At 39.5% G+C, this 24,829-nt stretch overlaps 2 protein-coding genes across 2 annotated transcripts; both read left to right on the forward strand.

Annotated features, from left to right (window-relative positions):
- The first annotated feature begins 1,504 nt into the window (after positions 1 to 1,504).
- nfkbie (nuclear factor of kappa light polypeptide gene enhancer in B-cells inhibitor, epsilon) lies at positions 1,505 to 9,255 on the forward strand. The gene is made up of 6 exons (XM_079642833.1): positions 1,505 to 2,214; positions 4,820 to 4,922; positions 6,449 to 6,659; positions 7,265 to 7,353; positions 8,053 to 8,301; positions 8,401 to 9,255. The coding sequence occupies exons 1-6, from the start codon at positions 1,907 to 1,909 to the stop codon at positions 8,467 to 8,469; spliced, it is 1,029 nt and encodes a 342-aa protein (XP_079498959.1). The 5' UTR covers positions 1,505 to 1,906; the 3' UTR covers positions 8,470 to 9,255.
- A 3,521-nt stretch (positions 9,256 to 12,776) lies between these two features.
- slc35b2 (solute carrier family 35 member B2) lies at positions 12,777 to 20,013 on the forward strand. Its single transcript, XM_079644111.1, has 4 exons — positions 12,777 to 13,027; positions 14,875 to 15,062; positions 15,177 to 15,337; positions 17,913 to 20,013. Exons 1-4 carry the CDS (start codon positions 13,008 to 13,010, stop codon positions 18,843 to 18,845), a joined length of 1,302 nt encoding a protein of 433 aa, XP_079500237.1. The 5' UTR covers positions 12,777 to 13,007; the 3' UTR covers positions 18,846 to 20,013.
- Positions 20,014 to 24,829: the final 4,816 nt, after the last annotated feature.

Below are 24,829 nucleotides of genomic sequence, written 5' to 3' on the forward strand. Positions count from 1 at the left end.
GTAAGTGAGCCCTCTAAAGGCCAAACCACAACAAGCATTTCATGATGGAAGAGGAAACAAAAAATTACAGCTGTGTTATTCCTGAACTTTTTGGAGGTCAAAAACTGCAAACTTTAACTCTGCTAACATGTGTTATTTTATGATGTATACAACTTCTGCCAAAGATAGCACATATGGGTCTCACCTTGGTTATTGTATGAATGTATCAAAGGCAGTACACTGTAGCTCCAGCAAAACTATGCAAAACATTATTGCATTCCTTGGGAAGTTCTGTAAGGTCAAATTGACACAGTTTGTCATTACACAATTTGAGCAGGGCCAAAACCTGGATTTTATAAAGACAGAGGTCACAAGTCTACACTCTCAATCTTTTTATTTATTTATATAATCTTTTATTCAATAACTTAAGGTGTACCCTTTGTACGGTGGCTGAGATGTGCCATCGACAATTACAAAGTGTGAAACACTTTAACAAAGCTTGAGACAAATTTACATTTTCTAAAACAAAATTACATTAGCAAAACACTTTTACCAAAGAAATTTAACATTAACAAAAACAAATTAACAAGATGTGAAACACTTTTACAAAGCTAAAGATAAACACTTTAACATTTGCTGAAACACTTTAACATTTGCCGAAACACTTTAACAAACTAGAGAATCAAACCTATGGACGGTACGAGTGTGTTTAATGTCGTTAAACATGTTTTGTCCGTTCTGTGGAAACCACCTGGGCCAAGTGACATGGTTTTGCTCATCACGATATACTTTCTCGTGCGCAAGAGATACGTTCTTGTGCACACAAGAAAGTTACAGGTTCGCCAGAAGTGGAGCTGTGCCTTTTACACACAGCCTTCGCTGTGTTTACCTTAATTAGAACAGCTAAAGAGCGACTGCAGGCTGCTTAGTTATAGCCACACACACCTCTACACGCACACACACACACCTCTGAGTCTACACACATTGAACTGCCCGATTATTCCCCCTATTCCTATACATGCTGACGTCTGTGTTTGTGCTGTGCTCAGTTCCGCTCTGTGTGGGTGTTCGGTGTGTTTGTCCGACAATTCTTTTCAAATGACCATGAACAGTAATTTACACACATCTGGCCAACTCCATATATGTGTGTGTTCCCAAATGAAATAAATGTGTTTAATCTTAAAGGTCCCATGTCATGGCCATTTATAGGCTACTGATCATATTTCCATTGTTGAGGTCTATACTAGAATAGATTTAAATTGTGTAATTTTCCAAAATCACATTGGATTCTCATACAGCATCTTTGTATTGTATGTGTATTCACCAGGTATTGCACAATGTACATTTATTTTTAGTATACCTCAACAATGGAATTATGATCAGTAGAAATGGCCATGACATGGACCTTTAATTACAAATGTCTATAACAGTTTTATTTTGAAAATCGCACTTCTTCCGCTTTTACTCTTTTGAACCTTGACGCTGTTCCAGTTGAAGTGAATGTGTGCGCGCGCGTTTATAGTGTGTGTTTACGTTCGCGCGCACTGGGGATTCCCCCGCGTGACAAAAACAGCTTCGCCTTTCACATGTCAGCTTATCGCCTTTCATTGCTCATATGCTCTGCGCCCGGAGCTCATGCTGTTACCGGATATCTAGACGACGGGTGGCCGTTTCGCCTCTTCTTACTTGTTTTTAACCCACGAAAATCTGACATGACTTTAGTAAACTTGTAAACAGTCTACAATTGATCAAAGGTGAAGAGGGCCTGTCGCTGGGGGGTAATGTATTATCGGTTAGTGGCTCCTTCCTCTGGTTTCACAAAGGAGCCGTGGTTTCCTCGGAGTCCGGTCACAGAGCACCGAAAGCCCGCAAGTAGCCTCTAAATCCTCGGGGAAGGAGGGAGGGGGAAACCCAGAGAAACACCACCATGGCGAGCGACGACTGCAGGAAAGATGAGTCGCTGGAGGATAACCGCACAGACTCGGGCATCGACTCCTACCGCTCCATACTGAAGACTGAGGAGCCCCGGGAGCCGAGCGTCGACTTCAGCGGGCCGAGGGACAAGCTTTTCGTCGTGGAGGAACGCCTGGACTCGGCTTATGAGTCCTCGTCCATCACGGTGGAGAGTCTGACGGATATAGTAGAGGGCTACACGCTGGAGGAGCAAGCACCGAGCTCTGAACTCTCTGAACAGGAGGAGAACTTGCTCACAACTATCACTGAAGATGGAGACACGTATGTTTATTCTCTCAGTTATTTATGTATCTATTTAATATTTTCTGAGCTTTCCAGGGTCTTTGCTGAAAGGCCCAACGATGCATACTAAACATGCGCCTTGCAATTCTATTTCTCGTTTAAGTTTGAACCATTTCAACAAGTCTATTATGAAGTAGTCTGCAGTATCCTATAAAGAACAAGGTTGGAAGAGAAATGCAGTTTTTTTTTTATTTACCCCAGAATGTATGTATTTTGAAAATGTCCACCCCTTTTTCTCTGAACATCGCAAAGTTGTATATTTAGCACTGTGCATTGTTCTTTTTTGACAACAGTAGCTCTGGTTATTAGGGCTGCAACCTATAATTATTATTGTCTACCATGATCAGTTTTCTTTTTTTCAAAATGTCAGAATTAATGAAAAATGCCCGTAATAAAATTCCCAAAGTCCAGGTGTGCGCCCCAAAGTTATGCAGTTTTCAAAGATGTATAACTGAGAAAAGCAACAGATCACATTTGATAAGATGAAACTAGAGAAGATTGGGCCTTTTTCGCTTGAAAACTTCAATATAAAAGTAGTTGCTGGTTATTGTTCTGTTGTTTCAGCTCTGGTAGTGCAAGCAACAAATGTCTTATATATCAATCAATTTGATCAAATGGTGGAAACATCCATATATAGAAGTTAGTGGAGACTGTAAATCACACAGCATGTTAGCCACAGCTCTTCATGTGATACTGGTTTTGCAGGGGATTTCATACAGTGTGAGACTCTTTTTAAATGAACTGTGTCCGTGTCATGAATGTGGATGCACTACTGTGAGGCGTTGCTCAGTGAGAAAACAGAAGTGAAACAGATAGGCCTGGACTTCCCCATGCAGCTCAGACAAAGCACATGCTTTGAGGCAGCACTTAGGACGGATTCGATCCAGAAAACTTGTTGATCAGGATAGAACAGTGTGTGCATGTTTTTATTGATGTATCCCACAATTCACCAGCTGCTTTCTTTCTTCTTCTACCACAGCAGACATCTGTAAATGTCAGTGTGTTACTTGTCGTCACAATGGCTGTTTATTCTTTCAGTTTGAGTCAATGAAACTGCTGCTTTTTTTTTTGCACACAATCCAAATACCTCAACCCCCTCCACACAGTGTTATCAGTCGTTTCTTCTTTTGTTGCCATGTCATCAGTCTGTTTTGAGGTGAAGCAGAGCTGTTAATGACTCCTGCAGCCTGTAGTGTAATCCAGTGATTGATGTAGTCCAAGCGTAGTAGAACTTTTGTTGTGTCTTTGACCTCTTTTCATTTCCGCTTGCTGGTTGTTGGAGCCACACATGGTTTCATTCTCACATCCTAACTATAGATACTTGGGAGGGGGGAAAAACACCTGAAACAACGCAAACTGACTGAGCCTGTGAAAGAGTATCATGCAAATATTACTGTTTCCCCCGTGGGACTCTTTAGTTCTTATTCATTCACGTCTTAGTCAAACCAGGAAATCCCTTTCAAACTAAAAGGTTTGCTCAAGGGGTTGACTCTTAAGTGGGCCAAATGCTTTGGTTTACACATTTAAAACAGTCAGTAGTGACATTAAACTGGATAAACTAGTAGATCTGTAACAAAGTATATTTGTATTATCAATTCATTCATTATTTTCTTGATTAATAGATTAGTGGAGGGTCTATAAAAAGTCATATAATTGTTAAAAAACTCAGAAATGTAGATCAGGGTTTGAGAGTTCAGGGTTAGAGAATAGCAAACAAATACAATGCGATACAAATCAGTCAATGCATACATCATGCATTGCTATTTTATTGCAGGCAGGTATGTGTTAAATCAATCAGATACTATATACTTTTATTCATTTATCATTCATTTGTTGATAATAAAGGGAATGTTAGCGTTTCCCTTCATTTCTTTTCTAGACGGACTTAAATGCTAACACAAAATAACATTATCTCAATGGAGCACTAAAGTTCAAACAAGTTCAAACTAATGTGTGAATGACATGATGTCTGTGCAGTGGCTTGTTTAATCCCACACTGTCTGTCTCCGACTTGACATTTAAACTCACTGCTGAGCTTTAAGAGAGCGCAGTGACTGCAGTAAGACGCAGTTTCTAGTACTTTATAAATACTTCAATACAATAACATCCTCATCCTGCGTTGTATTGCTTTGAAGCCTGAAATATGAGCAACTTAAACCTTGCTATAAACCCATTCAACTCACTTTACAGATGAGTCTATTTGTGTTGTTCTAGTTTAGTTTAAATTAAGCACTGATGCTTTGGTGCCATTTCCTGCTTGATTCGCACATTTGTTTGGTTCAACTTTCCACAGCAGTTTTGAGGTTAGGGTGTTTTTTGTCAACCACTTATACCTGACTTTATCAACACACTATGCTATTTGTTCTAAAAAAGTTATTGCCCCATACCCCAATTACTAACTCTTGCCATTCAGCCCACGAGATGTAACATTTTGAGGTAGCCTCTTGAGATGAATACTGAGGGAAATTGTGAGGCAACTACTGCTTTTGTGGGTGACGATTGCTCAATCTCAAACTAAGTAAACGTTCAGGCTTGTGCAAGCACGATGAATACATATGTAAATGTTTCTTTGTCACTTCTGCAGCATCCTGCACTTAGCGATCATCCATGCAGAGGAACGCATCTCCAAACAGTTGATACAGATATTCCCAAAAGAAGTCCTGGACATCCAAAATAATTTATACCAGGTAAGTGCAACATAAATCTTTCAAAAACAAAAGGGGGAATTTTGCATCCAAAGTGACTTCCACGCCGTATCTTGATTGTGGAGCGGATGATGTATATCTCTGTACTTCCAGAGTACTGTTGTTCCTCTTTATTCACAGTCCGTCCTCTCTCAGGGACGTCACTGTGGGTGGTTCCAGTGTGAGCTCATAAGGGACTCTAAATGGAAACTCCCCTCCTCTACCTCCTCTAGAAATGGTACAACAGGGAGCTGTGGAGAGTATCCTTGTGTGGATGTGGGTGGAGGAATTGTTCCTTCAAGATGTCAGACCAGACTCTTGCTAGTATAAAAACCAAAGTGAAGGTCAAACTAACAGAAGTGTCAAAAGGAAACATCTGAACTGAAGATTCAGCACTTCATGCTGTGACTCAGGTAGTCTCAGACATGTTGATTGCCCAATTTCCTCTCAGTAGTCATTCTAAGACCTCACATTTGAAAGAAGCGTAACCCCTTTAGGTTTTTTAAAAGAAATTCCCTTGATGCATTGAAATGAACAAGCGCCTTTTTTGCATTTCTATTATGTGGTGCACCTTCAGTCTTACTGATGATATATGATCATAAAGTCAAGCCATAGCAGATCTCTAATTCTCCACCCACAGCAGCCTCCGTAGATCAGACTGCCGTGCAGCCGTTACCACTTCTTTGTTTTGGACAGGAGGTGCAACTTGCTCAGCTGGAGTGTTTCTCTGTTGAATTACATATGAATAAAGAGTCCATCTGAATGCAACAGGTACAGACCTGTTCTCTGGTTGTTATTCAAAGGCATTCTGGGAAATGCTATGACATGAGTAGAAGTGGCAGTGTTGAAGGACAATGACTGCACACATCTACGGTGGTAACAGCAATGCTTTAATACTACAGGTCTCTTTCTAGGGGAAGCAAAAACAAACAATTGTCGTTTTGATTAAGAAGTCTTTTTTTCATCATTTTGTATGAAACCAGGATCTGATTTTTTTTGAAGTAATTGAGTTTGTTTTGTGCTGAAAATGTTAAGGTTTGTTCATCAAACAGCTTACATATATTCCAACAATATCATCACAGACTATGTTTTTTATACTGCAGCTTTATAAACATTAGAATAGATTATTCAATGGCCTAAAGGCTCAGTTACAGTTGTGTTACCTTATTCAGCAATAGTGAGCAAATAGACATTAATTTAACTTAACATCTTCGAGATAATTACTTAAATTAGGAATTCAACTGTAATTTTTATCATAAAACAAATCATTTTTCATTTTAGATTAATTTTTTTCTGAATAAAATGAGGGAATATTGTGGGTTTTTAGTAGTCCAAAATCCAAAGCTTTACATGGACAATGTTATAAATCTGAAGTAAAGTTGTAAATATCTTTGCTTGATAATTGACTAGAACAACTAATTGATTATCAAATGTTTTTGCCAATCAAAAAGTGATTCCCTTAGTTTCAAAAATCAATTTAACCAGAGACTTGCAGATCTGACTGTATCACACATCTTTTTATAATTCAGACGGCTTTGCACCTGGCCACCTACCTGGATCTGCCGGAGGTGGTGAAGCAACTGGTGGAGAAGGGGGCGGGGCTTGAGCTGCAGGACCAGGAGGGGAACACCGCGCTGCACGTGGCCTGCCAGCACGGGCAGACAGAGTGCGCCACGGAGATGACCCGAGACGTTTCCCCCAGCAAGATGGCCCCGGTCCTCGAGATCCAGAACTGGAGAGGTGAGGAAAACACTGAATGCTGCATCACTGCTGTTACTTGGAGACATTTTTAACTGACTGCACCATCTGTGTGGTTTTTTGTTTTGAGTAGCTGACGTTGAACTTCCCAAGATTGTGCAACTCTGTTAAGTGTGTCGAAATGTCACAGAGCGTTCTTGTGCTTTCAAGGCAAGGCTATTGTTGTCAGCTCTTTAAAGAAAATAAGGAACTTGGTTGCTATTTCTCAACTACTATAGCTTCAAAGGAAACATTTGAAATGTATTTACCGAAGTCGGTTTTGTAAACTGTCCAGATTCAAAAGTCTGTGATATATTGGTCACCCACAAAATGTTCATTTGTGTTTTTTTTGCATACATATTTGAATGCCAGAACATAATCAGTTGTATACAATCAGATAGATGGATAGAATCGGAGGATGAAACCCTCTTTATGTCACACATCCACACACAGTCAAAGCTGTTCTCTGCTTGTAACGCATCCTAGTACTAGGAGCAGTGGGCAACCCGTTTGTATTTGTACTTTCATTGGATGATTCTTTCAGTCTCTTTTGCCCTGAAAGAGAGCCCCCCCATGTCCCCACATCTCATTAAGGTTTTTACTTGCAGGTCTCACTTGTCTTCACTTGGCTGCGCTGAACAGGCAACATCCGATAATGAAGCTCCTAGTGAAAAAAGAAGCAGATTTGAACATCCAGGTTAGTTGCATCATAAGGATTATAAATTGATTAAATATTGTTATTATTTAAAAGTTTTTTTGTAATGCAGTTAAAATAACCCTTTTAAATAATGTTTAAATTGCCATGATATCTAACCTGTACCTGCAGCCCCGACTCAGCTGCCACTTATGAGATTAGATCTAAATGTCATAGTCATTAAAGTCGGCTTGATTAGTCTGAGCTTGGGTTTCCCCGAGGATCCCTCCTATGAGCCAGCAATGTGTCAGTATTTATAATCACACTTATCTCTTTCACACTGTTTACTGGCCTTATGTTGTGTTCTGGACTATAAATCTGCTGCACCTGTGCAATGCTGATAGTGATATGAGCTGAGCTCAGGGCTTCCTGCCGGATTCATAGGACATAATTAGATCCCAGATATGATTAGGCTGGGCTGGCAGTCAGTCCCAAAACTACCCCAGACATTCCTCTCACTTTAAATCAGCAGCCAAACATATCACAGTGCTTACATCCGGTACATTATTATCATTACAATGTGACTATCTGTGGCCTTTTCTTTCCAGCTTTTAAGAATGCAAAATGTAAAATACATATTTGGAAACAGAAATATGCCAAACAAACCAATTATACAAATGAAATTGAACAACTTCATGGTAGTGTGCCATTTGTGTATCTGTGGAATTCCTCATTGCTATTTTCCATCCACGGCGCTCACAGGAAGGAACCAGCGGGAAAACCGCTCTTCATCTCGCCACGGAGCTGCACGACATCACGTCAGTGAAGCTGCTGCTCGGCTGCGGAGCCGACGTGGACGCTGCCATGTTCAACGGCTGCACGTCGCTGCATCTCGCCGTCGGGAGACAAGACGCCACCATCGCCAACCTGCTCTGCCAGTCCGGCGCCGACACAATGTTGCGAAACATGGAGGACGAAACAGCGCTGGATTTGGCCGACGGCAACGATGACGTGAGTTATTGTGATTTAAAAGTTACGGGTACATCAGCGGAGACTACCGACATGGATCAGAATACACATTTGAACATCTTTTGTGTCCTTGTCTTTCAGATTCTGGCTCTTTTTCCTTTTGATGACATCCAGATCTCCGGGAGGTCGGTGGTCACCGTGAAGTTTTGAGCAAAATCTTAGGCTTAACAACATTTATTAAATTGCCTGGAGCTTCATGTGAGTGGAGATATTTGATTTTAAAAAGAAAACAAAAGGAAAAAAAAAGAATTTTTAGCTAACGTTTTTTTGTTAAATAGTGCCTCTATTTCTAGAACATTCTGATTTGATGTGTATTTATCCATTATCTAGACAAACGAGTGCAACACAAAATAGGACTTCCCCCTAACAAAGAGTGATTCAGATGTATTGCAATAACCTCAATGCGAATCCCAAATCCACATTTTAAATGAACATAAAAGATACTACCTCTTAATCACATGAACCTATTTGTAGTTTAAATATTGGACATTCAAATTGCTTTTTTTCACAGTTTCTCAAACTCTATCCGTGCTTTGATTGCATTTTATTTCACAGCCATCATTGTAGCCACATACTTTTTTTTAACATTTCTTTTCGCCACACCAATAACTTACAGACTATCACAGAAAGACTTTTTGAAGAATGTAATCAGAAAATAAATGTCAAACTAACTGTCCCAAGGACATCTAATCACTGCTTTTTCTTAGGAATCCGATAGCCCGTATAAAAATATAATATATAACACAAAATGCAGCTTCCTCCTTTGTGATTTTTCAGCTTTGCTACTTCATGTAATCTAGTCAAGCGGTTTTCTCTATTTATCTCATGCTATCCTTAATCTGCAGTAAACTGTTCCTGTACTTTGTTTTGTAATTACACTGCCCTGTCTAGTTCATATAAGCCGTTGATTTTGTAATAAAATGGTAAGAAAACTCATGCATGTTGTATGCTTTTCTGGGTTACTGGAATCTTAAGTACATTTTAAAAAGAGACATTATCCACCATCTGCTCTTCACAGATAGCTCCAGCTTTATCAAAAGGGTTCATCAAAGATATTTTGGGCGTGCAAACAGGAGACGTTAATTAAATGAGCCCTTTTTATAGGCTATACCGTGAAGCACTACTGTGATTTGTGTGCAGCAAAAAAATCTGATCATACATCAATACAGTTAATAACGACAAGACTCTTCCATATAAACAGTTCTGTGCTTCCTGTAAGCTACTTTCAGGTGTACCCTTTTGTTTGCCTGTAAGCAATGGCTCCAATAATACAATGGCTGTGGAACGTCTGAAAATTCCACTCAGCTGTAACCTTTTATTATAAACACATAACAACAAGAACAACAACAACAACAAAGCATGCTGGATAATAAGCTAACAAACTGTCATGCACAGGGAAATAATGATACGTAATCCGTGGTGATCATGGTCAGGTGAATGGTGCTCTGAGGGTTTTACTGTGACGGATTCAAAGTTATGGTGACTACTTCCAAGCAGACAAAAATCTGTGGTGAACGGCTCGAACAAAAGGTTATGAAACTATACCTACTTCCCCATTGAGCCTATGGCGTGAAGCTATTTGTGTTATATTCACAGTGTACTGTAGGACATGCTGGTGTTGCTAGGGGCTTTGTTAATAACAAAAAGCCGTTGTGAAAAAGTGAGATAATCCAATGATATATACTCTATTCCATATATTCCTCTTCTAACCGGGCTGTTTGATTGATGCATCAGTGAGACTGCAAACTTAGTTGGTGTCAAAAACTGGTGGCATTAGTTGGGTTTCATGTTGAAAATAGAAAATATTTAATAATTTTCTAATTTTAAAAGACTCGTATGCAGGTAAATTATGCTTTGAATCATGTTGGAAATAACATAATCAGGCTAAATTGTCAAGATCGAGTTCTTTAATATCATATGCACAAGAACAACAGTGAAAACGGCCATCTATATTACATATCTTGGATCTTAGGCTCTCTCGAACAATGCTCATTAAACGTATGTTAAAAAAATAAAATCGCAACTAAAAGAAAAACTCAAATTGACATGCAAGTTAAAAAAATATAGAGCAAATTGATCAACTGAATGTAAACATGAATGAAGTAACATAATGAGAAGTGCACATTCACTACATTTCTGTTTATCTCTGTCAAAAGGTTGTGGTAAGTCAATCAGATCAGAAGAGGAAGAAAGAGAAACACTGTACAATGTCCATTTCATTCATTACAAGTAAAGGTCCTGCGAAGACTTTTGACACGTCATAGAAGACACACGAACAGGTGTAATCTATTAATCCTGCATGTTCTTTAGATGTGTCATTTTGTTTGAATGCTTGCTGGCAACAGAGCCGTCATCAGTACGAGCTCCACATGTGCTTTCATTACATTATATTGCCAGCAAAGTATCATAAGTGTGAATAAAGTCAGTCTTTACCAACCTCTTTGCCACTGCATGTGCATTTTAATGTTGAAGCTAGTCGATGTGGAACTCTTTGAGTACTTCATGTGTTGTTAGGGAGTTTCTGGCACAACCTCAAACAGATTCAAGGTGCATGGAGAGGTCTTGAAGTGTGCTTCAGGCCCAAAAAAACAAAATTCCTTGGTCTCCTTTCTCTTTATGCCACTAATGTTCCTGGAGTTTGGACCCTTTGTGTTACTCCCTTTTCTCTACTCTATTTCCTTGTTTATAATGCTTAAAGTTTGGGACTTTCACCCTCTGAGGAGAACAGGCAGGAAGCAGCGCCAGGATAACAACTCTACCGTTGACTGAACCTAAAGCATGTCATTATCAATCTTGTATCCATCTTATCTTTATAGGGATTTTTTTTTTTATTTCTGAGGCGCAATTTGTTGCTCAGCCAACAGTTATAGAATGATCACACCAAGGAAAGGACAGGTAAGAGTTCACACAAGGATAACAAGATATTAAGAAGCGTGAGTATACATTCAAATAACAACAATAGGGTATGGAAAACATGGAGTAGCTGAATTTACATGTGGTTGACCTTGTACACATGAGAGAGGTCATCCTTTTCCCCTGCAATTTTACTTCACATTCTAATAGTAAAATGTTCCTGTTTTTCAAGGACAGTTACCCATCTATCGAATTTCAAAGGTCAACGTATCAGTAATTGTCCCAAGATATTTGGCCCATAAATTAATAATAGGAAGACATGCCAGGGAAGGATCATTTTCCCAAAGTAAGGTATTATTACCTTTGTTTCACACAAATGTATGTCAAAGAATGAACCAGTTGAGCAGGGACACTATAAGAGAATATGTCTGCTCACAACATGACACTGACACTCATTTGTATGCAACAAAGTGGTAAGAGTACACTCAATTTCCTTTTATGTTATAATAATGCATCATACTGTATGTAGCACTTCAGTATTTAATTTGACATTCTGTTCTTGTTTATATTATTCTGTTTTACATGTGTGTAGAATCCTGCATTACTTGCACATTGGTCTTGCAACATAATCGTACACTATTTTATTTTTACTCTGTTTCTTCTAGCTATTTTTTTAATTTATTTTTTATTCGTTTAATGACTTATATGATTATATATTTATGGTGGATTTTTGGTCTCAAGATTTGAATTGCCATAACTACACTGTAGCCCATCATCTGGCTGCTATTTAGACATTATTTATCTATTTACCTAATATATCATATTCCAATAACTTGCATATAGACTCTTATTGCACTATTTCACTTTTTTAAACTATTTTTCTTTTTGTATTTACTATTTACTTGCACTGTATTTTTATGTTTACCTGTTTTATTGTGTTGCACTGTTGGGGGAGCCTGTGACCTAAGATGTTCATCGTCATAACTACACTGTAGCTATGTTCGTATGACAAAATAAAAACCTTGAACCTTGAAGGGGTGTCCAAACTACGGCCCAGGTGCCAAATGCGGCCCGCGGGACATTTTGAATCGGCCCTCAGCCGATTCAAAAAGTATAATGGAATACGGCCCACAAATGAAACTTGAGATTTTCTTGTATTGTACTTATTACATATATCTGTAAACATATATTACACAGTATAGTGTTCATGTGTTAATAAGCCCACTTTACAATACATTCAGTCAACTACATGAAAATAATGTTCTAACAAATCAAAGTCGATAAGAAAAAAGCCCAATAACTTATTCATAACAAACTTGAAATATACACTTCCTAGTTCCTCTTATTATAATCAATCTGGGGCTCCTGTTGTTTGACAACTGTTGTTGGCTGTTCGAATATTTGTGGCCCTCGGAGAAAAAAGTTCGGACACCCCTGCTGTAGCTACTGTGCATATAACAATACAGCTTTTTAATCTTGAATTGAATTGCATTTGTATACTGAAATGTGCTCTACAAGTAAAGCGGGTTTTCCTTGCAGTTCTTCCTCCTCACCGATAGGGGCGCTGCCGCCGGGGGTGCGCTGTGCTCCGGCATCCTCCTGGTGTTGAGAAAAGAGGAGGGGGGCTTTCCTGCTCAAAGTGAACACATCGGCCATTGGGGATAAGTTGAAGACATTAGAGCTAAAAGGCAGCTAGTCCAGAACAAGACAATCCCCTAATAATTATTACTAAAATATCGTTACCTGCCGGACCTTCATGCTCTGTTCCAGCGGGGAAGCTTGAGTCTGTCGGCGGGTGAGCTGCTCCAGGTGTCGGGCCACCGAGAGTGGAGAAAATGCCATCTTTTTCATGGAGGTAATGGTAGACACCAAGACTAAATGTTAGCTTACTGTAGAAAAAGACGTGATAAAAATGTGTTATTTATGTAGGCTCTGCTGACTGTTTATTTGTTTTCCAGTGAAAAATGTTTTTATTATACGCTATTAAAAGAGATGGAATAATTACACAGATATCAGACCTGAGTTAAAGTTCATGTACCAGAGTGTAGGAATACTCAGTAACAAGTAAAAGTCCTGCCATCAAAAATGTTGCTCAAGTAACGTTTCCTACTGGCATCAAAATATACTTAAAATATCAAAAGTAAAAGTACTAAGGCCCATTTCAGAATTATTTATGACGTGTTTTGTTATGATTATTGGTGCATACATGTGTTTATCACAGCTGGTAAAGGTGCAGCTAGTTTTAATGACTTTATATCATGCTTTATATGCGGGAAGGTAGCTTGTGAATTTTACTCCAGGTGTAACTAAAGTCTGATTTAAGTGTTGATTATATTTCACATCATGAATTGAAATACGAGAAGTAATTCAGGGTATAAAGTAAAGGTATTCGAGTAAAAGTACACGATTTACCTCCGAAATGTAGTGGGGGTAAAATAAATACTCATGATAAGTACAAGTTCCTCAAAATGGAAGTTAAGTACAGTACTTGGGTAAATCTACCTAGTTACTTTACACCACTGGTTATTATTTACTTTTTTTGGACAGGAGTTAACCACCCATTAAAGTGCTGCATGTGATACCGTATGATTACAATTCACATAATTGATTGAAACACCACTGGGTTTTTCCCTCTGGACTGATGGGTTTGATTACCATGGATACATGTCCATAGCTCACCCTCCAGCAGCCAGGTAGTAATAATGACATAGTTGTCAGGAGGGATTCTGCGATCTGCTGTCATGTATGTGGTACAACACACTCTTTCTCTCCCAGGTATGTTTCTGGCAGCTCTCTCTCTGTGGGTTTGACGCCCAGCCAGTGCACTGCATTCCTTCATGTAATAAGTTGCTTGTTCACAGCCCAGGTCTCTCTGCAGTGGACTGCTGGCCCGCACAAAGACACTCTGTGTGAGTCGGGCTCCCCCTTGGGAGGAGGCCCTGCCTCACTTTGAATGGGATATACACACTCAGTGCCACGACAGCAAGGAGCACACCTTTTTGAAAAGAAGATAGGGCTTCATTACAAGTGTTCTTGGTTGAGTTATCAGTGTTACTTAATCTGCTCGTGGGTGCTCTTTTCGTGCAAAAATGGCAGAACAGGCCGTTTCCAGACGGTATATTTGAATAGATTTGCATCCAATAAACTTTTATAGGACTCAATGAGGCGCCACATTTGAACGTTATCTTGAATACATCCATTGTCGGCCAGACGGCTACAGCTTGAAAACTTGGACAGTTTTTAATAGCAAGCTTGCAGTATAAACTAGAGACAGTTAGAAGGTGTTTTTCTCACAGGAAGGGTTCATGAAACATGTTATCAATTAAGTGGCATTATGGGAAATGTAGGATCTTGAGTTTTTGAAGCTTTGCCAAACCTATGGACAAACACTTTGATATATATATATATATATTTTTGCCATTTTGTTTGTTATTGATTGTGAAATACGTTTCAATTTCACAATACATCATTTCCAAAGGATTCAATTTGATGAGTAAAGAAGTATTGTGAAATTCAGACGCTATGCTAACACATTAGCTATCATCAGCATTGTTATGATGAACATTAGTGTGATTTATTATGTTAATGTATTGATTATGTTTTCTATATATTACAGAGAGAAAACAATCTGAGTTGCTACAGCGTTCACCTTCTTTCTGTTCTCCAAAATGTTGTCTAATAAACATACTTGTGTTTTCTCAGGGTTTGGCCTGCACTTGTGTTGCTTCTCCTCCCTTCCCCTGTGGCTGCAGAGGAGGCATCATTACTGGAAGGCTGGCACGATGTGTGGCTCTTCCGCTTCCTCGTCAACGTGCTAGGATACTCCACCATCATCATCCCCGGCTACTTCCTCATTAGCTACTTCAAGCGCACCAATTACTTAGAAACAGGTTTGTGCTTGTGAGAGTCTAACACCAATCGATGTATGCCAATTAAAAAACAAACACTTGTTGTTGGAGTAACTTCCTCGTCCACTTTATTATTCATTTTGTATTTTCTCTCAGGTAGCGGGATTTGCTTCCCTCTCATTAAGACCTGCGTGTTTGGCAGTGAGGCTAAAACAGGTCTTTTGGATGACGTGTCGGTAACACCCAGGAACGAGGCTGATTCAGGCTCGTCAGTGAAACAGGTCGTCAAATTAATCTTTTGTGCTGCTGGGCTTCAGGTAAGGATCCTCCTTAAAGTACACTCATTGAATACGTATCATTACATTTGGTCTAATCCCTATAATACGATGTCATTAGTTTTCTGTTTGCCATAGAGCAGGATGTTGTATGTTTGCTTTACCTGCTGTCGGCCCACTCTCAAATGTAAAAGATGTTCAGGTTGAGTTTGTTCAAAGGGAGGTGCTGTTAGGAAACTCTGAGGGCCACTCTGAAGGCCACTCTTCACCAACTTTAAAATCAAACTCTTCATCAAACTGAGCCACAGCCTCCCTCTATTAAAAACGATTATCCATTTACTTTGAAAACATCAATTTATTGGAGATTTTTTTTTTTAACAGTATGTTTTTAATAGTTGATTAAACTGAACTTTAAGTATAACTCAACTGAAAAACAAATAATAAAAAATAATCGTTTTACGTTGTTTTTGTAATCGTTGCAAGCTAGAACCGTAATTGCGATTTAAAATACGATTAATTGAGCAGCCCTAGCTTAAGGCTGCATTGCAATCCATATTTGTATACTTACAGTTTTTCTCGATTGCTAACACACATTTTATTTTAAATTGCTCAGTTTCTCAGAACACTAAACACAATTCACAAAACCACACACCCAAAGTGCAAAACACCTCATTTCTCCTGCTAAGTGAAGAACAGCACTGAAAACTACATAAACACTTACCAAATGCAAACTTTAGCACCAAATATAACACACTTCATTCATAACACTAGATGGTTTGACCACCCAACTACACACTGCTGAGCATCATCTAAAGCACTTTCATCTGTTATGGGCTGTGCTCTGTACATAGAGGTTTCTACAGAGAAAGATTGCTTGAGTTTACAGAAATAGAGTAAATGAAGAAATACAAATGAGTTGTTGAAAACAAATTGTATTCAAAAATCACATTGTGCAACATGCATCTCAGCACATAGTTACTATGCCTCAGATCTCTCTCAGTGTGATGCATTGTTTGCCAAAAACCAGTTTGTAACTGCTGCTTCCTGTGCCTCATTGAAAATCCTTAGCCTTCCACCTGCACCTCTTTGTTTCTCAGTCCTTCAGTTAAACAACAAAGACACAGTGGTTGGTCAGTGTCTGTGTTGCATACAAGTAAGTCTACCACAGTACATTGTGCAGGATGTTTATACAGTTATAGTATGCAACATGCCAACAATTCAATTACAGTAATGAAGTAAATACATTTCACACAACAGATATAAGCACTGATATATCATGAATTATGAGGAGCTACAAACTGGTAACTACGGTAACCTGTTATCAAGTCTAAGTATCCGGATTACAGAGGCAACAGTACATTGGCTTAGATTAGGATGAACCCTCTGTCCAGCCTCTCTCATCGTCAAACCATGGTTGATAACATTTCATTTCATTAGAGAGTACTCTCCTTTGTCCACGTCCTCTCACTCCAGCTCTACCTCTCATTCTTCCTCCTCTCACTCTCACCCACCTCTTCCTCCTCCTCTCAGCCCAGCTCTTCCGCTTCCTCTTGCTTCATTATTGTAGGAAAGTACTCACCTGTGGTCTTTTCATCGTGCTAACATCCTGATTGATAAGCCAACAATTATGCTAACACGTGTTTGGTCAGGTGGAACTTGTTTCTTGATCATTGGTCCGTGTGTGAGGCATTTTGAATATCAGTGTTTTAAACCTGCTGGAGAAACATGTGCAGTGGTTTGCAAAAAAGTGCCACGTTGATTTGCAAATTGTGTGAAAAGCTGAAAACGTGTTTAGAGTTTTGGAGATTCGAGCCGATGTTTTGCTCTTTGAGTGTCAGTTAAAATATTTGTCCTTTTATGTAGAATTTTAGTGTGTTAGCAATCGAGAAAAACGTGTAAAAGTAAGGGGTCACTCCTATTGACAATGAGATCACCATCTACTTACACGGATGCTAAATGTTATTTTTAGGTTTACCACTTTACTCTAAGTAGCTGGAGAGGAAGTTATGGAGACCAAATCAGAGTTTTACGTGGCAAGAAACACGACTGCAAATAAATGGTTATGTTGGTCCGTGTCTGTTTTGATGCGTAATTAGGGAAACGGTTTTCACAGGACAAATGACTATTTATCGACTCCAGCTCCAAACCAAGCAGTGATGGGAACATTATACCTGTTTTTGCACCATGTAATGACATGCGAGGAAGTTTATATATTATCAACAGCGATTTAGAAAATTATTACTATTTATTGAGATACAAAATTATACAATTTTTATTGTGTTCCTCTCAAACCCACAAGACTTTAGTCAAACAGTATTTATTATTTATTGCTGTGAGACATACTTCAATATAAACAAAGTCAATCTCAAAACCAGCTTTTACGTTTTTTCACTGTTTCAATAATCATCAACACGGTTCCTTTTGTCAAAAAACCTGTAAATACACAAAAGGTAAAAGAAGTTGGCTAAATCAGATTAGTATAAGTGAACTCTCTCCTGGTACAAATCTCTAGGTTTATGTTCCAAAAGAATCTTTGCTCAAAATTCCATAATGACCTTCAGTGCTCCACTTTTCAACAGAACTATCGATATCACAAAGTAAATGTTCTTATTCTTAGGTATCGTACCTGACATGGGGCGTCCTGCAGGAGAGGGTGATGACGCGCTCGTACGGATCCACGACTCCAGAAGAGGCGGGCGAGAAGTTCAAAGACTCTCAGTTCTTGGTGTTCATGAACCGGATCCTGGCTCTGACCGTGTCCGGGCTGTGGTGCCTGATGTTCAAGCAGCCTCGCCACGGAGCGCCCATGTACAAGTACTCCTTCGCCTCGCTCTCTAACATCATGAGCAGCTGGTGCCAGTACGAGGCCCTGAAGTACATCAGCTTCCCCACGCAAGTCCTGGCCAAGGCCTCCAAGGTCATTCCGGTCATGCTCATGGGGAAGATCGTCTCCCACAAGAGCTACGAGTACTGGGAGTACTTCACGGCCGTGCTGATCTCGCTGGGCGTCAGCATGTTCCTGCTGTCGAGCACGCCCAGCAAGCAACCGTCCACCGTCACCACCTTCAGCGGGGTCGTCATCCTCATCGGCTACATCGTGTTCGACAGCTTCACCTCCAACTGGCAGGACAACCTGTTCAAGTACAAGATGTCGTCGGTGCAGATGATGTTCGGGGTGAACCTGTTCTCCTGCCTGTTCACCGTGGGCTCTCTGCTGGAGCAGGGGGCCTTCTTCGACTCGGTGGCCTTCATGACGCGCCACTCGGAGTTCGCCTTTCACGCCGTGTTGCTGTCCGTGTGCTCGGCGTGCGGCCAGCTCTTCATCTTCTACACCATCAGCCAGTTTGGTGCCGCGGTCTTCACCATCATCATGACCCTGCGACAGGCCATCGCCATTCTGCTCTCGTGTTTCCTCTACGGTCACGCAGTCACCATAATAGGTGGATTTGGTGTTGGGGTAGTTTTCTTGGCACTTTTCTTACGGGTGTACGCACGTAGCCGCATGAAGTCAGGCCGGAGGTTAGCGGCGCCGCTCGGACAGAAGGTGTAGCACTCCGGAGTCTCGCGAAACTGGGAACTGAGACCACGTTTTCTGTGGTGCTTTTTGGTCTATTTGTGTGTATCTATTGTTTGTTTTTTAAATGTTCTTTTCCATGTTTTGTTTTTTCCTTAGCAATGGTACAGAAAGGGATTCTGCAGTTTGGACTCTTACACCAAGTTGACCCCCAGGGGTCCATGTGATTTGTCAGGTCAGCAGTCACAGAAGTTTTGAGTGCCTGTAAGATTGTCTTATACACGAGACCCAGACCAGGAACTTTGCAAACTGCCTCTTCACCTCTTTCTCTCTTTTTTCCAAAAACACCGTACGTGGCTTGTGCAGCCGATTACAGGTCACTGTGACCCTGAAAATGTATGAGCTGTCTGGCTAAGCATTACGTTATAAGCGGTTATTATGTTGGTTTCAATCTGCAGCCTCAATGCAGGATGCCACTAAATCCTCTTAATCCTACACTCTGATCCTTTTCAACTTTATCCCAAGTATTTGAACACGTATTATCTGTTGAGTTATCTTTCAGTCGCAATAGCCAGATGCTTATCTCACAGTCCTCCATGTTGGAGAGCAGGGGCCTTTATGTGTCTTAATGAGGGATTTTATCTTGTAAAGCTGCAAACAGCCGGAAACATCATTTTAAGGTTTATTAACATGTTCCACATGCTACCAGCTTTAAGAGAAGGTGTTGAACAACAGTTAACGAAGAGCGCACGACTTACAAACGGTTTCCTTTTACCCCGACATCGCTGAACCAGATGCTGCTGTGGGTACTTTTTTGCACAGCATTATTTTAAGATTTTCTTTGCTGTCGTCTCGACACAGATCTTACTTTATGTTTTAACTTGGAGCTAATAAGTCTTGTAAATATATCTCTTAGTCATCGTTTATTTCCAACTTGTCCGTTGTGTACTTTTGTAAAAGGACTGCTTCATGTGTTTTCACCGTTGCATATGAATGTTCGGAAGAATGATGATGATGATGATGATGAAGATGATGATGGTCGTTTCCATCATAAGGATGTGAAGATAATGTCAGCCCAGGAAGGAATTTGGAAGAACAGAAAAGCTTACAAAGGAAATGCAATGTTACTGGTACCTTGTTTTTATCATTCTACTTTTCCCTCTGGTAACTGGATTAATAATAAAAACATATTAAATTAACTTAACATTTTGAAATGAAGTATTTTATTGTAGTATTTCACATTGTTTGTGGATTCACCTCACGCTTACTGCTGTTTGCTTTGAAGATGACACAATAACCTTTTTTTATGTATCATTTTTTATGCACATTTTAAATTTGACCTGATGGTGGGACTATACTAAAAGTCAGAGGATTAACAAATTCTTTAGGGTTCCTCCTCTGAGACTGGGTAAAACATTTTATGGCAATCCACCGAGATGATGTTGAGAAATGTTTAGTTTAGCCAGACTTCGGTATGACTGATAATGCTAATTTGCAATGCTAAATGTGGCTAAAATCAGGAGGACAGACGTAAGCATTTACACCCAAATGTCTCCCCTTAAGTGTCACATTTTGAGATGGTCTGGTTATTTCTATACACAGACCAATCCTTTTCAATCTCGGAAGAATTTTCAGTGCCGTTTTCCAGGGCGTAAAGGGGTTTCTAAATAATTGGGTGTCGTCTGCAAAAGGTCATGATATCCCTTCCTCTCTTTCGAGTCTTATCAAGAAAAATGTTATTTTCGAAACGTCGCTGCTCTTTGCACACTGATTCATAATGAAGACCACTGTAATGATTCACTGAACATCAGAATGAAGAGCGTATTTGACTGAATTGTGTGAAAAGGTTTCCCCCTGTTGTATTGATCTCACAGCTGCTCGATGGGGGAATTTCCCCGAACATCTCATTTCACAACGTCCTACACCCCACCGGGTTTGGAGCCGTGCGTCACGATGTGAGCGTCTGCAGTCCTCTTTTCAGATCATTCAAAAGGACAAACTATTAAAGATATGTGGAGGTGAGAGGCCGCAGACGTGCAGACCCCCGGTTTCAGCCCCAACAACCAGTCACTGCGGGATCTCGCTCTGACTGCTGGGATGGATGAGTGTTTTTATCGTAACTCGTATTCGCAAGAGCTGACATTTTCGGGCATACGTCGGGAGATTCTAGAAACAATTTTAGTTTTGTTAATACGTCACAGAGTGGCTGATATGGTGGAGGAGTCCTGGTTTTGTCAAAGGCGGGAAAGTTTGACATTTTGTTTCGTACGTAACTTTCTTGCTGAGAGTTAGATGAGAATAGTAGATTAATGGGGATCTATTATGAAAAATCCACTTTTTCATGTCTGTTATACATCAACTCTGTGTAAAGAGATTCTGAAAGTTTCAGGAAAAAAGATTTGCTCACTTTTCGTCCTGATCCATTTATATAAAATCCTGTCTGAAAATGAGCTGATCAGAGTTAGGCCACATTATGATGTCATAAAGATTTTTTTGGGCTTGTGTAACCATTAGCCAATCACCAACCCCTCCTTATTTTCATCTAAAGTAACAGACACAGAATCAGCACTTTTGAAACAGGCCTGAAACGGACGGGATTATGGGATTCTGCAATGATCTCTTTGGTATTTGGAGCCAAACACTTCAGAGACATGTTTTGTATATAACTGAGAACTATAAAATATTGATAAAAAAACACTAATAGGGGACCTTTAAGCGTTGTCTCAGACTGGAGACTTCTTCGGCATCTCATTTTTCAATCTTCTTGGCTCTGTTGGCAAGGCTATGAGGTGGATTTTTTGAAGCTCAACCTCAGCTCCTATAATGAGTTGATAATAAACTTTGTAGTGAGAATAAAGACTAAAGACACAAACATTTCATTTGAACCCACTAAACACATGTATTGGTTCTGAGGCTTTAAACAGGCCAGATCGAGCCATTACTATTCGACAGAGCAACACTAGCTGTTTCCAGTCTTTGTGCTAAGCTAAGTTAGCAGGCAGGCAGCATTAGTTTATTACTTATTTTAAACTATAAGTGCTTGCTATCAATCTTATCATCAGGAGTACACTGAAAAAACCTATTTACTTTGTTGAACTTCTGCTATCACTAGTTTTTGGGGTTCAAACCACTAGCAGGGACACCTTTCTAACCTTTATCTCCCACCCCCGCACTCCTTTACTGTACATGTGGAACATAAACACAGTGTGACCGTGTGTGACTCTCTCACACCTCGTCTGAAATCTTTTTTTTTGGCTTTCTGCGTACTTTACGATATATTCTTTAATTCTCTTCATCTTGCTTCCTTCCTACACTGTGTGGGTGTTATACTCATGTTTTTGTCTCTAGTAGGCTATCTACCAATTGCTGTGGTAATATGAGAAGTAACACCATGCGCCCAACAAAGTGGGTTCACTTTTTTTCTGACATCTTGCAATGTAAATGTCCTGGATAACTAACAGACTAATATACATTGTCACAAAGTCACTATAAAATATACACACAGACACAGGAAGAGTAGGAAACATTTGTACAGATTTCTTGGCCTTTTTTGTATCACTTAGCCAAAATCACAGAGAGAAGAGGCGACAGGACACTCAAGGTCACAAGAACTGTGTCACTGTAAGTGAATGTAACACACCAACCCACCAAGTAACACACACACACACACAGAACACATGTACACACAGGAGTCAAATGTTTCCACAGGATGTCTTTTCTAGTCGCACCACATGCACCTTTCATTGTATAAGGGAAGCCTGTGCTGACTCTTGATTAAATGAACCAGGACATTTTTCATCAGGTGAAACAAACAGAGACGTTGGTACTTTGAGGTCACCAATAAGAACATTTCCTATATGTCAGTTATGCATTTTTTCACCTTTTTCTCCTCAGTTTCTCTTTTGCTGCAAATATAAAAACACTATTGATCACTAATATTTAGCCACTTTTACTGTGTGGACTTTCGGTTCCAGACATCTGCACCCTGTCTAACCAAGATTGTGTTTTGCGAGTATTGCACTATTTTTTTAAACACATTTATTTTAAACTAATTGCGGACTCCGTTTGAAGTGTTAACCTTACTGTAAATGGCCAGATATAGGCAATACGATTTTGTAGAAATTAATAGCTTCTCGAACTCTCTATCCATAGCAAATTATCTTAAACATGTGATTGAGTTTGTTCAGGAATCATTTAAATATAAATGTTAAAATGTCAATTGTTTTTGTTGCCACATTTGTTTCTAGGTTGTGAACATAGACTGTTGTGAAGCTAAAATGGTGTACATATAAAATGTAAAAGATATATGTTCTAATTAATCTTCATTATGAAGTGTGTTCTTGCACATGGATTCAAAGTATTTTCTTTAATGGAAATGATTTGAATACCTAACACAACTAAGAAAGCGGTCAAGTTAAAGAGGCGTTAAAGTTGTCCAAAAGAGTTGTAATTATCAGCATGTTTCTGAATGACACAGCAGAAGTTTCCCCACTATCACGTGTGTGTGTGTGTGTGTGTGTGTGTGTGTGTGTGTGTGTGTGTGTGTGTGTGTGTGTGTGTGTGTGTGTGTGTGTGTGTGTGTGTGTGTGTGTGTGTGTGTGTGTGTGTGTGTGTGTGTGTGTGTGTGTGTGTGTGTGTGTGTGTGTGTGTGTGTGTGTGTGTGTGTGTGTGTGTGTGTGTGTGTGGGACAGACAGACACCCACACTTCACTGTTTTTACTGATGAGAATAGACCGCCCCCTGAAACTTGTACGAAACACATGACTTCCAGGAATCTACCTGCTTCACATTTCCCCAAAAAAGAGTTCAGCCTCACCGCTTCAAGAAAGTCTCAGATTCCGCTAAAAGGCCTTATATTACAATCTCAATCTGCCCATGTGACACATTAATGCACATTGCTATAATTGCTTTATTCACTGGCTGCTGGCAACACTTTGTATTTCTTACTATTTGTGAATGAACCCGTATTTCTCAGTTCTTGGTGTGACGTTTGTTTAACATGTTTTTATGACACCTATTTCTCATGTCACACATAATGCAATTCAAATCTAATTTCAGGATAATCTAGCCAATTGGGACACGGTCTGGTTTAACAGTCTGTCATTTGTTAAGGCATACTCACTTCACATAAACTAAAACATACATTTTATAAGAGCTTTTTAAAAAAAAAAAAAAGGAGTCCATTGAGGAAAATGTGTGATTTGGGAATCAACAAAACAAGCACTTGAAAGTTAAAGGCAGATGTAAACAGGAAAATGTAGTAATTTACATTTCACCTTTATTACAGGCCATATCAGATTTCAAAGTAATTTACAACAGCCTTCGCCATCCCAATTCTAGATGTACCGGGCATTTCCTAACCCAGTCCTTCCCAAAGTGGGGGGCGCAGAGGCATGACAGGGAGAGACCAGGAGGAAAAATGGTTTCCTCTTTGATTCGAAAATAATATGGTAAAGTACTATTATGTCTGGGTCTCTGTGTTTCATTACAGTTTTTCTCAATCGCTAAACCCACTATTTAGAATCAAAATTCCTTTCATCAAACCAACAGCACAGCCATCGAAACAGAAAACCATTTCTCTACAACAGTATACCATTTATCATTGATATCACACAACATGCAGATGCTAAGCAGTGTTTTGCAAAACAGATCACACAATTCTCTAACTGAAGTTACAATTCTCTACACAAAGATCAAAAATCTTTTGTGTAACTCATGTCTACAAAACAACAAATAATCTTCTCACAGTGGATAACATTTCCTCATAAACTTAGACCATAGCTACACTAATTGACACTTGATGTGCAAAATATTAACACTTGTTATAAGTCAATCACCCCATTGAAAAAGGTAACTCCATGGAATGTACTGTATACCTTACAGTAATGATGTTACATTGAAAACATTTACATGATAGAATTTGCATGACTGTACTTAAAATATTTTTTTAAATGGTGCCGGTAAAGCTATAATAGTGTTGATATGACTTGCATAGCTCTTTGAGATGTTCATATGGGGAGG

The sequence above is a fragment of the Notothenia rossii genome (assembly GCF_949606895.1).
Source record: "Notothenia rossii genome assembly, chromosome: 8".
In the NCBI taxonomy this organism is placed as follows: Eukaryota; Metazoa; Chordata; class Actinopteri; order Perciformes; family Nototheniidae; genus Notothenia; species Notothenia rossii.

Bases quoted from the DNA above. Each gene is read 5' to 3' on its own strand.
- nfkbie (XM_079642833.1), top strand. From the start codon at position 1,907: ATGGCGAGCGACGACTGCAGGAAAGATGAGTCGCTGGAGGATAACCGC. The intron at 4,923-6,448 runs GTAAGTGCAACA...TTTATAATTCAG, and splicing joins TCCAAAATAATTTATACCAG to ACGGCTTTGCACCTGGCCAC. The intron at 6,660-7,264 runs GTGAGGAAAACA...TTTTACTTGCAG, and splicing joins CGAGATCCAGAACTGGAGAG to GTCTCACTTGTCTTCACTTG.
- slc35b2 (XM_079644111.1), top strand. From the start codon at position 13,008: ATGCCATCTTTTTCATGGAG. The intron at 13,028-14,874 runs GTAATGGTAGAC...GTGTTTTCTCAG, and splicing joins ATGCCATCTTTTTCATGGAG to GGTTTGGCCTGCACTTGTGT. The intron at 15,063-15,176 runs GTTTGTGCTTGT...ATTTTCTCTCAG, and splicing joins CACCAATTACTTAGAAACAG to GTAGCGGGATTTGCTTCCCT.